Source organism: Emydura macquarii, unplaced genomic scaffold (assembly GCF_026122565.2).
Source record: "Emydura macquarii macquarii isolate MOO-44397 ecotype Brisbane River unplaced genomic scaffold, CSIRO-AGI_Emac_v2 contig_212, whole genome shotgun sequence".
NCBI lineage: Eukaryota > Metazoa > Chordata > Testudines > Chelidae > Emydura > Emydura macquarii.
In genome coordinates, this window is record NW_027130349.1 from 2,333,310 (window position 1) to 2,346,666 (window position 13,357).

Genomic DNA, 13,357 nt, shown 5'->3' on the forward strand with positions numbered 1-13,357 from the left:
AAAAATTAAATTAGCAAAAACATTCAGAGTTTTTTCTTCCACCCCTCATATCCAACATGGTTATTAATATTGATATCTTTCTTTAAATTTGTGTGTGGGTTTAAATTACACCTTGTCTATATTTCGAAAGAAGGGAAGTATGACTTCTTGGGAAGTCATATGAATATTCATACTATTTTTTAAAAAAGTTAGAAGAAAGCTTACGAATTCACAGGTAAATTTTCAAGCGGCTATTCATTTTGATTGTCTGTTCATGTTTGGTCTGAGTTTGGGTGCCCAACTCAAGATACATAGAGCTTGATTTTCAAAGATGCCACAGAAGTGCTGAGAATCTGTAGCTGTATTTGACAGAATGAAACGTCTGAAAACCATGCTCAAAGTGTTTCAAGTTGGGTATCCAAAACTGGAGACACCTAAAATTAGTGGCCCCTTTTTGAAAATGTTGACCTTTTATCCACTATTTGTGGGGCAATGCAGTTGTTCCTTTAAATAACTTCATTTTTAAAATATTTTTTGAGTAACCCACTTGTGGTTTTTAAGTGTAAATATTGCATAGGTGCAGTAGCTCGAAAGGGTGCTCAGTGTGTTTTGTATTGGCACAGTGTTAAACAATAGGCCATTATAAAGTCCAGTGTAATGACATTCTCCATAAAACAGGGTGATATGTCTGTCTTTGACACCCAGCTGTAAGTATCGTTTTCCACAGATGCAACTGATAACATTCATTATAAAGATGTTACAATACATATAGGAGGTCAGCACATGGATGAAAGGCAGCTGGCTCAAACTCCACATTTGCCCTCCTGTGCTCCATTTGTCAAGGTAGTACAAAGCCTCAGCATCAAGTCATCATTAAGCATAAACAATCAGGTGTAGTACTGGTGGCAAAAACAGCCTTCACCTTGCTAGGAAGCGGCCCTTTTTACCATGAGGAGGATTTGGACACATCTGTCATGTCCTGATTGGACTACTGTAATTCACTGTAATTGGGGCTGATTATGGAAGCAACGTGGAGACTCCAGTAAATGCAAAAGGGGCAGGTTGCCATGAACCTTGTACTCCCATTCTCCATTTCCTGCACTGGTTCCCAGTCTGCTTCTGGTATCATTTCAAGGCCTTGATCCTGATCTGCAAGACCATCAGTGGATTAGGACCAAGTTACAACTGTAACCACACCTTCATCCTGAAACCACCTTAGGCTGTGACCTTTTGGGGCAATGCAGTTCACAAAAGCCACAGACAGCCTTGTTATTCATAGGGATCCAGTTCTGGATTAAGCTTCTGAAGGAAATTGGACTGACTTTGCATATAATCACTTTTCAGGCACAGTAACCTCTTTGAAAATTCTTTTCTCTCATAATAGAATAGAAAACCGCAGCAGAATCCCCTCACAACACCCCAAAACAAAATCCAGCTACAAATTCAACTGAAGCATAGTGTCAGAGGAAGAACAGAAAATCTCATGAAAACAAGAGGTTCAGAGTTCAACTGCTACCTCTTACATTTATATCCAAACGTTGTTGATTTTGATTTTTTTCCCCCCAACACCCAGTTTATAAGCAAAGAGTTGAGGATAACATTTCAACATTTGCCTGGAATTTTCTAGCTTATGTAGGCTTAAATCAGACCTCTAATAGTTTTTTTTTGTGGGGGATAGAGTTTGTGTGGTGACTGATACCAGTAAATGTCTATCTACATGAGTATGGTGTATGTGATTCTAAAATCTTTAATATAATTTGATTATTTTAAATATAACATATATACTTCAATTGCAGATCTATAATAAAGTATACATGAGAGAGTACAGCACAAATGAAGAGATAAATAAATGAAAATGCTCTTTGAATATTAAACATTAATACATTTAAAACAAATTATCTAAAAGGAGCAATAAGGAATCATAAACAGTGTGGTCTTTAGCTCTAGCTATCATCTTGATCTTTGTCAGATCTAGGGGGCAGAGAGAGAGTGTATGCGCGTGTACAGCATTTCCAACGGTCATTCTGCTTCAGCTATGCTGAGGTCATTAGCTCACCATGTGGAATTCTTCAAATATCACTAACTAGCTTCTAGGACAATAAAGGCAGAAAGTGGCTGTGGTTTATTTTGGTTCAATGAGTTTGTCTGTGGCCACATAGCAGAAATATGAAATAAGCAGGCCTGCATGCTTCAGGGAACCTGTAGTGGGTGTGATTTAAGAACTTATCTACGGGTGACAAGGCTTTCCAAATACATGTATAGATACTGAATCTCGTTTCTGCTATATCTTTTATTAGCTGCTAACAGCTAACCGTTTCATACATGCTATAACTTTAGTTAAAGTTAAATGGTAAAGGGAGGAAAACACATCCAATCTCATGTATGACCTAAAGCAAAGACCAAACTAAACTCAAAATACTTTTTGAAAAAATTGGCATGAGTATTAAAGAACATTAGAAGGAAAAAAAACAAACCCTTAAATCTTTGGGTTTTTGTGGTGTGTGTTTTTTTTGTTTTTTGTTTTTGTGTGTGTGAATATCACATGTATACAATTGCAGGATGAAGAGTCAGGGTCAGATTCTGCCACCCTTGCTTGTGTTGAGTTGTTACTTACTTTGCTGCTAGTTCCCTTGAGATCCATGAGACTGCAGAGTTGCATACTACTCATTGTGAGTAAGGGTGACAAAATCAGGCCTAAGAGAATAAAATACAGTTAAAGGAAATGACATAACATACAGAGGAAATCTCCACAACAAGAACATATATAATATGTTCCCATTTCTTTTGTCAGTGCCCATGGATAAAGCTACAATATAGATCTATTAATTTCGAAAAATGAGTAGAATAGTAAGATTATTATTGTGAAAGAATTTCAAATAATTTTTACTTAATGTCAGGTGTAGCCAGGTAGACCATCTCTACACATTGCCTTCTAAATGAGTCCTGCCATTAAAATGACCAAAGAAATATTTAAGGGGAGGAGAATATTATACTGCAGTCCAGCACATTTGACAGTGGAGAAAATATCACTCTCAATTTTAATTTTCAGCTAGTGTACTTTCTTCAAGAATTGAAATTGTTGATTGTATTATTAACTGAATGGTTTTCTCTTCTAAAGATTCACACTGGCTCATACAAAATTTTAAAAAATAAATGTAAGAAATGCTTTCCTTGGTTCATTTATAGGCTCTGGATTTTAGTTTTTTCTTTGAGTGAATGCATTGCTCATGACAACTGCTGGTTTAGGTATACTGCAAATTGATTTCTGTGCCCTGTAACTAACACTTAATGAACAGTGTTTTGCCTCAAATCTGCCATGGAGAAACCATCCAAAGGCGTGAGAGGGCATGTCATTCTTTATGCTTTTTTGACAGTTGACCTTTCTGCTGAGATTGGCTAACAGGGTTCCCAAAGGGATGTGTTTTTTGCAATATGCATATTCACAAATAGCTGGACTGAGACCATAAATTCACTTCAGACAGGCCTTTTAACAGTTGTTAACTTTAGGTTTCTATTGACACAGGTTGGAGCTGAACCAGTGACTTGCAGGAGAGAGATTCAGGCCCAGTTTGCCTCTGACTAGTTTTACACCAAGGTAGCATCATGTGATCCTCCTGATTTACCCTGATTTAAGTGAATGGAGAATCAAGCGCTCAATTTTCCACTTAACAGTCCTTTGAAACCCTTGGCTCATATGGAATTCTATATAATGTGGATACTTTTCAGTCTTGATTTATTCTTTATGGGAGTAAGTGTGCTGTTTCAGAGCTTCATTTGAGACATTTAGATAGCACTGGAGTGAGGATTGTTCTTACAGGGAACAGAAACTGAGCCTATCACTACTGGACAGGGAGGAAGAGCAGAAACAATAGGGGGAAACTGTCAGGACATGGAAGAAGCTTACAGATCTTTCTGGGCAAAATACCTCAAAAGGATTTTGTGAGGATAATTTTTGTTTGCAAAGTGTACAGAAGATGAAAAACACTATAGAAGTGCTGAGTACTATTATTTCTATCCTTGGTCTATCTGGTACACAGTATACACATCTTGTGAAGTCTGTTATCTTCTGGCCAGGGAACGCTGGTGAAATTCCACTAAGTGTTTGTTACATGTCAGCCAGATTCTCTTTAAAGAGCTGATGTTGCTTCATGGAAAATTTTGGAAGATGTTCTCTAGAGTGTGTTGTTCTTTACCTTGTTTTCTGTGTTTTCCTTCCCTTTTTCTACAGTAGAACCTCAGAGTTACAAATGCCTCGGGAACGGAGGTTGTTTGTAACTCTGAACAAAACATTACGGTTGTTCTTTCAAAAGTTCACAACTGAACATTGCCTTAATACAGCTTTGAAACTTCACTATGCAGAAGAAAAATGCTCCTTTTAACCATCTTAATTTAAATGAAACAAGTACAGAAACAGGTTTGTTACCTGGTCAAATTAAAAAAAAAAAATCCTTTTTTTTTTTAGTAGTTTATGTTTAACACAATACTATAGTGTATTTGCTTTTCTTTTCTTTCTTTTCTTTTTTTTTCCCAGTCTCTGCTGCTGCCTGATTACCTACTTCCAAATGAGGTGTGTGGTTGATTGGTCTGTTTGTAACTCTGAGGTTCTACTTTATATACAACTTCTCATGATAATATAACAAAACGTGTTTCTCAGAATGTATCTGCCCCCACTATTTGTTTTTCATTTGAAGGTCCAATAGTTTGGATATCATAATCCTCTGCATAACCATTAATTGAGAGTCGATTGAGCCTTTAGGCTCAGTCCTGAGTATGGGGTGTCACTTAACTATGGAAAAGTTCTGGGAAGAAATTATGACTGTCACAGTTCCTCTTCTGCAGGAAGTGGTAGGAGGGAGACGTTAGTTTTTCCCTTTTCAGGGTGCTGCTTGCTTCCCTTCCCCTTTTAAGGTACCTGGTTAAGTATTTTGGCCAGTGTATAGATTCATGGCTTCTCTCACTCCTTGCTTCTTCATTCATGTGCTGCAGAAGTGATCATGGATGGACAGCTATTTCCCTCCCCCCAACCTGCCCCTGGGATCTCCAAGCCACAGTGTGAGAGAGCTCTAACAGAGCTGGGGGATTCCAGGGATCTTTACTCTTCTGCACAGTTACGTTAGGATTAGTCAAAGCTTAGCCCTGTAATGTCAGAAACTGAGACTTTGTGATGCTATACACTGGAGCAAGGACTGCCTTACTCTGTTTTGGAGCAGGGATCGTCTTATACTGTTTTGTAAAGTGTTATGTGTATTTAGGTGCAATGTAGATTGTCTTTCAGTGAGAATTTAATTATTGAAATAAAGTTACTGCTTAACAAGAAATAAAGTAACTAACTTCATGTGAACATCTTATGTGATAAAATAAGGAAAAAGAAATTCTGAGATTACATAATAGAGGCAGAAATGATTCTAAAGTAATTGTGAAAAAGATTCTATTGCAGACGTCATTTGCTGTCTAAGGATCTGATGCAAAATCCAGATTTGCTTTTTTTGTCATATAAACCCCATAATTTGTCAAGTTACTTAGATGATTGTGGGTATAATTTTGTAGGAAGCCCTTCCAGAAGATACATAACTCAGAATTATATTCATTCTCAAAGCAAAATTGTAGGGTGGAGGGAGATATTGTCAGCTGTTTATATACTTTCTAATTTGTGGTAATGTTAAAATTAGATTTTGTTTCATGTTAGCCTGCATTTTGACATCCAGATATATTGTCTCAGAGAACGTTGAGAGGGGACCACGTGTCTTATGTAGCCTTTTGGAGGGGTCTAGAAGATTACAAGCTTTGGGTGGGTTCACTTTAATCAAAGCTAACTAAATAAATATATTATAACTAAACCAGTGTGCAGACGCTCTTTAAGGTTTTTTGGTTTTGGTTTTTGTGAGGAGTGGAGAGCTACGGTATAAGCTACTCTTCAGAATTGTGCTGATCACCTCACCTGCATGCATACTAAATATAAAGCACTGTTTGCTCACAGCAGTGCCCTCCTTTGGTTGATGCTGTTGGTGGCCAGGAGCTGCAGCACAAACTTCAGTGAGGTCAGGAAAATACTTTTGCCTGCAGATGCTGGATACCCCACCCGTAAATACAAGCCATTTGGTTCATAATACAGTTCTGTCTCCCCCAAACCACTGCATTAACTCTTGCTCACATCTCAACCTTCAATTTTTTTCTAATTTTAAATTAGACTTCCAGGGAGGAGAAGGGTGTGTAATCTACCAAACCATTAATATTTAATGCATGTGTTGCTTTAAGAGAAATAGAAGACAGGTACAGGAAAAAAAATGGCTGGATGTGAGTCCTGCCACTTTAAATAAGATTTTTGAAAGCTTACCAGAAGATTTTGGTCTTTCACAAATGGCAACCGGAAATTTGGGAGAGAGAAGGGATTTGGGGAGTTTGTTTTATCAAATTTATTGTCCTGCATAGCTATGTCGTGGTGTAGTGGTTTTAGTTAAAATGTAGCCTTGCAATGCATGCACAAGTTTTGTGAATTGCAAGATATCCTTAATGTTTAAAACAAAATTGATTCTGATAACCCTGCATTTGGCTTCACTGCTGAAGTTGACTCTTATAATGGGCTCAAAAGAGTCCTGTAGCAGCTGTGTGATTAAAAACTGAGCACCAGCCTATCAGGATGTGTTAGAATTGGCAGGGTCCCAAGTGTGTGTGATTGCATTTAATCTGTTTGGTATCTCGACAGCTGGACCTGTTTAGCTGGATACTTGTGGTTTGTCCTTCAGTAGTGGGCTGAAAATTCCAGTGACTTAGATTGCAATTAGAAGAAAAAAGTTAATTGGGGCATATGCTAATAAGGGGTAAATGCTCTAAAGAAGTTTATATTTATAGATGTGTTGAGTGTCTGGTAACTTGCAGTACTTCATTTCATTGCAGGGAAAGGACACTTTGTTCAAATGCCAGACTAAAATATTAGAAAATGAGTCCATTTGTAATTTTTTTTTTTTTTTTTTTACAGTTTATGCTCTTTGAACACCTACTCTTTTAACACATAAGTGAGTAGTTCTCACTTCTCAAAATCAGCAGTCTTTCAGATGCAGAAAAAACAATTGATAGGCTTCTGCTTTATTTGCCTCCCAAAAAGAGTGGGGTTGTGGGGGTAGGGTGTGTTTAATAGAAACTGTAGGATAATTGGGCTTAATTTGTAACAGGAGAATATTTGTATTGTAAACAAGCAGTTCTTTTAAGATAAATCATGTCAGTAGCTTCAGAAAGGATGCTAAAGAAAACAGTCTTTTATGGCCAGGAGTGGGAGGGCTTTTCTTTTGCTAGACAACAAAGTGCTAGCTACAGAAGGTGTTAATTGGTAGTCTTCACCTGCTTCCTTTTTTGCAAAATGGCTTATTAAAATGCATGAGGAAAGTTTTACGTATCCTTTTCAAGGAAAAAATATTTTCCAGTAGCTTCATTTGCAGAAACTTTATTCTTTCCTTACTTTTGTGGTTGGGTTAAAAGTAAATTTTTTTTTTTGCGGGATGGTGCGAAATTTTGGGACCTCATCAATAAAAAAATCAATGTGCACATGTATATTAATAGCACTTTTCCCCATTATTTGCTTGATACTTGTATAACTAGAAATTTAAATGAAACCTCCTTCCTAACATATTGAAAGAACAGTTTGAGTCTCATAAATGGAACTTCTTTGAACACTTACATCACATGCATATGACCAAAAACACAGTACTCCTACCAGTCAGTTGTCCCTTTTTTAAGGTAATTTGCCAGTGAAAATGAGATTCAGTTATGAAAAGGCAAGAGTCTCCATGCTTTAATGTTTTTTACTTCCAGAATCTTTCCCCTTAAATTTCTGGATATGCAAATCTAAAAGCATGACAACTTTTTTGTTTTTGGATTATTTTAAATATTTTGTTAAAACGTTTTACATCAGTGAAAAGTACTTTGGTATTACACTTTGTTTGTTTTTTTACCAAGATCTCTCTTCTTCCTTTTTTCTCTATTTTAACCCAGGAGGTAACATTGAGTGAAAAATAAAGTGTCAAAAAGAGTATGGAATATTTTTAGTACCCTCTTTGCCCTTGGAGGAAAGTAGCCTGGAAAAAAAATTACATCCAGTATGTTTTTTAACATATAGCTCGGGTTCAGCAATCCTGATTTCTTTTTTCTGCCTCTAAGTTGAATAGCCAAGAAAGGAGATTTGCCTTCTGAAGTTCTCTCTCGCTCTTTGATTTTCTCCCAGTTTTCGGTTATAAATGTAGTAAATGATACAGCTATTTATAAATTATTGTATTAGTTCTCCATTGCTTTTCATTAAACGTAAAAACTTGTCCAGTGAGGTATTTGCAAAAAAGTCTTGATGAATCCTCTATGTAGTTGAACAAACCAAAGGACCCCCTGGGAGTTTCAGGCAGTGGCTACTGAGAAATGTTGGAGGCAACAGTGAACTAAGACAATGAATCCTGTGAGTGGGAGGTGACTGGCGTCAGGAAGTCGAGACTCTCGCTTTCCTGCATCTTCAGAGGTTTACAGCAGGGCTTTTAAACCAATAAGTGTGCCTGAATTTGATTTTGCTAACAAGCATCTTCTGGCGCAATGTTGCTGAATTTGAATGTGGCAAAGATTGCTGTTGAGTGGTAGCCAGGCTGTACAAAGGGTTCAGAAACAAAATCAAAAGAGCAGTTAGCTGAAAAAAGTACCAGCCAATTGGTCTAATTCTAGGTGGCAGTTTGTAGAATCTCTAGGATTCCCTATTCCAGGAACGTAGCGAAGAAATAGCATTTGGTAATCTAGATTATCTAACCCTAAACAGTGAGATGGAATGGGGGAGAGTGGGAAGAAGAATGACTTAGATTGTTGAGCTCCCTGAAAATGGTCCTTATCTGGGATAATAGAAGAGGTGGGGGAGACAAGGGAAAAGTTCTTCAGAAACTGCAGAGGCACTCTGATACTACAATAATGGGAGTGTGGTTTAATAGAAGAACCATGGCTATTAACTGTTTTGAAAAAAAAAAAATCCCATAATTTTATCTTAATTTTCTATGACTCGTGCATGATGATTTTGAAACTTAACATGACAAGCCCTATGTAAAAATCCACTGCTATTTTTAAAGTATATTGTACAGAGAATAAGCTAGGCACATCTAGTGTACCAGGAATAGTTCTCTTCTCTCCATTTCCCTCCAGATTCTTAAATATTTTCTTCTTTTGTAATTAATTCTTTAAAAGTTTTATGTAAAATTACTTTGTTTTATTGATTTGAACTTCTAGATCAATATTTTAGGAAGAGAGTAATGATTCGGGGGTACTTCAAGATTTTGGTACCCCACTTGGTACACCTTAAGGAATTTAGTTAGCAGCAGTTTCTGAAAATCAGGCCCTTTTAAAGTGTCAGATAACTATAATAAGGCCAAGTGCATTATAAACCTTAAAAGAACAAAGTTTTTTGGGGGTTTTTAAAGTAGAATTTATACTATTTCAGGCCCTAGGATAGGCAATTTACATGGCATTGCCTCCATTGTACATAGCAGTTTCCAGAGCACCTACTTTTCTACTCAGTCCCATTTCTTGATATCAATAATTGGTTTCATATGAACATAAAGTAAAGTTAAACCAATGCGTTCAATATATTTTGTGAAATATATACACAAAATATGCTGTAGAATATTAATGTGAATAAATCACAAGGTTGGTTATAGATTGTCTAAAGATAAAATTCACCTTAGTGTGGAAGATCCGTGCAAGGTCCTTTATACCACTTAATCTACCTGACAGCCCCCCATTGGGTATGCATGGGCACAGAATAGCTGTGGTGGATGGAAATGGGGGTTCTAAAACCCACAGAATAAGCAGTTGGTGGCAGTTTGGGAGCAGATCAATGCTTACAAGCATCTTCTGGCACAATGTCCACCTACATAATGAGTGTGCTTGGCCTGCCCAGGGATTGGGAGTTGAATTACTTGGGCTTTGTATGGAGAGAAGTTGTTGTATCTGTCTACACACCGTTACACAATTCTGCATCAGGTCACATTCAGAAATTATTCTGAGAAGTAATAATTTTTTAATTCAAAGGCTATTTCTTGTTTACGAGAGGGGTTCTTAATGGGCTTTATTGTTTGACACACAGTCACTTCTGTCTTTCCTTTATTTGTAGTGAATAATTTTGCATTTTTTCACTACTTTATTACCCTATCTATGTGGTTGGTGAATGATGGTCAGTGCCTTCCACTTCCCATGAGATATGACTTCTGTCCAGAACAGTGGAGCCATACTAGGAGATACCAAAATTACAGGTAAGAGAACTAATTTTGCCTCTGATTCATATAAATGAATGATCACTACAAGTGACTGACACAGTAACTGCCACCATTGTGGATCTTGTGAGGGATTATAAGGAGAACCTACTTCAGTAAAGATTTGTTCTCTCTCTGCAGGGGTATAAGGTTATGGAAATTACAGATTGGGGATTGGAAGATTTATTACAAACTTTCAGCACACTTTCCCCATTGCAGCCAGCGTAGGATTTTCCTACCCTCCTCCCCACACACACATAGACACACACTCTTGAGTTTTAAGTATGTCCATGAAATTGAACTTCCACTTCTTCTCTTTGGACACAATTGCACAGCCAAGTGAATCTCACTTTTAAGTGTTTTTTCTTAGTCTGTTTCCTTTTTAATTTTTTTAAACAGCCTATTGCCCTAGATATACCCTCTTGACTACACTGCCTTATAGCATTCCTTGTCTTCCTTTATTTTTATGTTCTTCAGATACTTTGCAGAAAATTGTGACTCCCCCATTTGTAGTTTAGCCAAGATATATACAACATAAGTAGCTCTTTTAATCATCTCTCTTAAATCAGTCTCTCCATATCCCGTCTTGTTTTTGTCCCTCAACTTCCTCCAATTTCTCCTGTTACTTAAACCTACAAAGAGCAAAGTCTAGGGAATTAGGAAAGGAAATGAGAATAGAACAGGTTAACTGAGGCATGCTCTCTGGGCCTCCAGGAATAAGGATGCTAAAAAAACTAGAGGGAAAGGATAGGAATGGGGCTGGATTAAGTCACACATGGAGGCATAGGTGGTGTGACCTAGTGATTGGAGCAGGAGTCTTCCCTAGTAGTTGGAGCAAAATCAGAGGGCACGATTAAAGGAATGGTCAGGAAGCAAGCCAATGGTCAGAGCCAGGGCAAAAACAGAACCAAAAGGCAGGACTGGAGTCGTGGTCAGGAGACAAGCTAGTGGACAGAGCCTGGAGTCAGGAATCAGGAGTTCAGATATATACAAGGACTAGTCTGGAGCAGAGCAGGCAAGGATTGGAGCAAGAGCTGGACAGGAAGGAGATCTGGCATAGCTGTGGGCATGGAACTGTGCAGTTGTGGGTACAGGTCTTAAATGGTGATCTCTTGGCTCTTCTGACCTATCAAGGAGCACAGTTACTTAATGAGGGCTTATTGGGCCCTGCTGAGCTCATTGGGTTGCTAGGTGACCAAGCCGGAAGGTAGCTGACAATATCTTAGGCTCTGGCCAACCTGCAGTACCAGAGAATAGAGCAATGGGGTTAACCACTTTGTGCTTTGAGGACAGCTGGAGTCTGAATTAGAACCTGATAAAGGTCAGAGTATCCCCAGGTCTACTTTATCTTATGCCAGCTGGTAAGGGTCCCCTTGGGACTGTTATGCAGCTGAAAATTGTCAAAATGTAAGTTGCTGTTGTCAGGCCACTGTTCCTTATGCCAGGGAGAATGAAACAGGTGTCATAGAGTTGGCCTACCTGGGAATCCCCCACACCGATGAAATCTCCATTTGCCATGGTAGGTAAGCTTTTTGGTCCTCTTACACTATGGTGCGTATCTATTCTTAGAATAATAAGAAGAGGCACACAGACCAACCTTTAAATTGTGTTGGCAAGGAAGAGAGAGAGAGAGGGTTGGTTTTAAAAAGGAATAATACTCAAAATGAGGATTTTCTTGTTCAGGGTGAATGAATTTGTAGCAGCTTAGAACCCTAGTGGTTCTTTACTTATGAAAGATTGTTACTTCAGATAGCTGCATAGCTTTGTTCCTTGATCTGGTCACTGACAGTCATTTGGTTTGGAAGTGGTGATCTCTGTCTTCAGACACATGAAGAGATGTGAGTGACAAAGGAATAATTAACAATGAATGGAGAATGTTGTGCATTTAAATGTCAGGCTCCTAAAAGGGCTACCACTCTGCTGGAAGATTGATGAGCTAGCTCTTGCACTGTAAAAGAAAAGATCTCTGAATTACTTCCAGACATTTTAATGCAAACAGGTAAGACTATTTAGGAAAAATAGGTCTCTGATTGTTTGCAGTTTATATATATATATTGCAGAAATAGAGGGAGAAACATAAGGAACTGCACTTAGTGTTTGTTGATTTAGAGAAGGTTTATTACAGAGTTTTTAAAGAACTTGTTATGGTGGGGTCTATGGCTGTGCAGTCTTCCGGAGACAAATGTTCAGACTCTCATGCACATACATGAGGGTGACATGACTGTAGTGAGAAGCAGCAGTAGTTACAATGACTCATTCACTGTGAGGGTAGGTCTGCTTGAAGGATCAGCCTTATGCGTATTCCTATTTGTGACTTTAATGGACATCTTGACACTGGAGATTAGGAGAGAAGCTCCATGGACCATGCTTTTTGCCAATGATATTATGTTGTGCTATGAAGATAAATACAAACTGGAAAGGGATCTAGAATTATGGAGGGCTACATAAGGAGAAAAATGGCTTATAAATCAAATAAAGCAGTTGGTGTGAGTCGACAGAATTTCTCTGCAGTAGGAATATGGCACGCAAGCTAAAGAGTAAAGTGTAGAATATGATGAGTTGGCCAGCCATGATTTATAGGTTGGAATGCTGGCTAATGAGGAAGAGAAATGAACAGCTACCACTGCCAAAATGGGATCATTCAGGCAGATGCTGGGTAAAACAAGAGCTGATAGGCTATGCTGGGAAATGGGTATGAGCCATGATGTGGGTATCCCCATCACAGAAAAACTGAGGGAGTGTTGACTGGGATGGCTAGGTCATGTGAGACAAAGAAATGTGGAATATGTTGCGCAGAGAGTACAAAAACGAGTATTCATGGCACAAAGGAAGACCTAATAAAAGGTTGTTTGAGATGCTGAAGGAGCACATGAAGAAAGTTGGTGTCAGCTTGGAAGACACACTGGACAAGAGCACTTGGAGATGAAGAACAAGACCCTTATTGATGGGACAAGGTGAAGGCAAAGAAGATGTGTCTGAAAGTGAAACACATTCAGAAGGCAAATCAGTGTATAAAATTAGTTCCATCTGGCAGTTGTCTTCAAAAGATCTTTACAGGCAGTGAGGTCCCTCTGCCAGAAATGTTGTCCAAAACTTATCAGCTCTATCTAAGA

At 38.2% G+C, this 13,357-nt stretch overlaps 1 protein-coding gene across 3 annotated transcripts in view; it reads left to right on the forward strand.

The window, feature by feature from the left end:
• The window catches only part of CDH2 (cadherin 2), a 162,342-nt gene that overhangs the window by 40,880 nt on the left and 108,105 nt on the right, over positions 1–13,357 (forward strand). The window contains exon 3 of one of the 3 annotated variants that reach the window (XM_067546288.1): positions 10,171–10,244. The exons of 1 other annotated variant lie outside the window; for it this stretch is intronic. In XM_067546288.1, coding sequence (XP_067402389.1) covers positions 10,193–10,244 — 52 coding nt within the window. In that variant the 5' untranslated portion in view covers positions 10,171–10,192. Of the gene's footprint in view, positions 1–6,975; positions 10,245–13,357 lie in introns of those variants that run through there. One more of the 3 variants, XM_067546299.1, reaches the window with a different exon arrangement.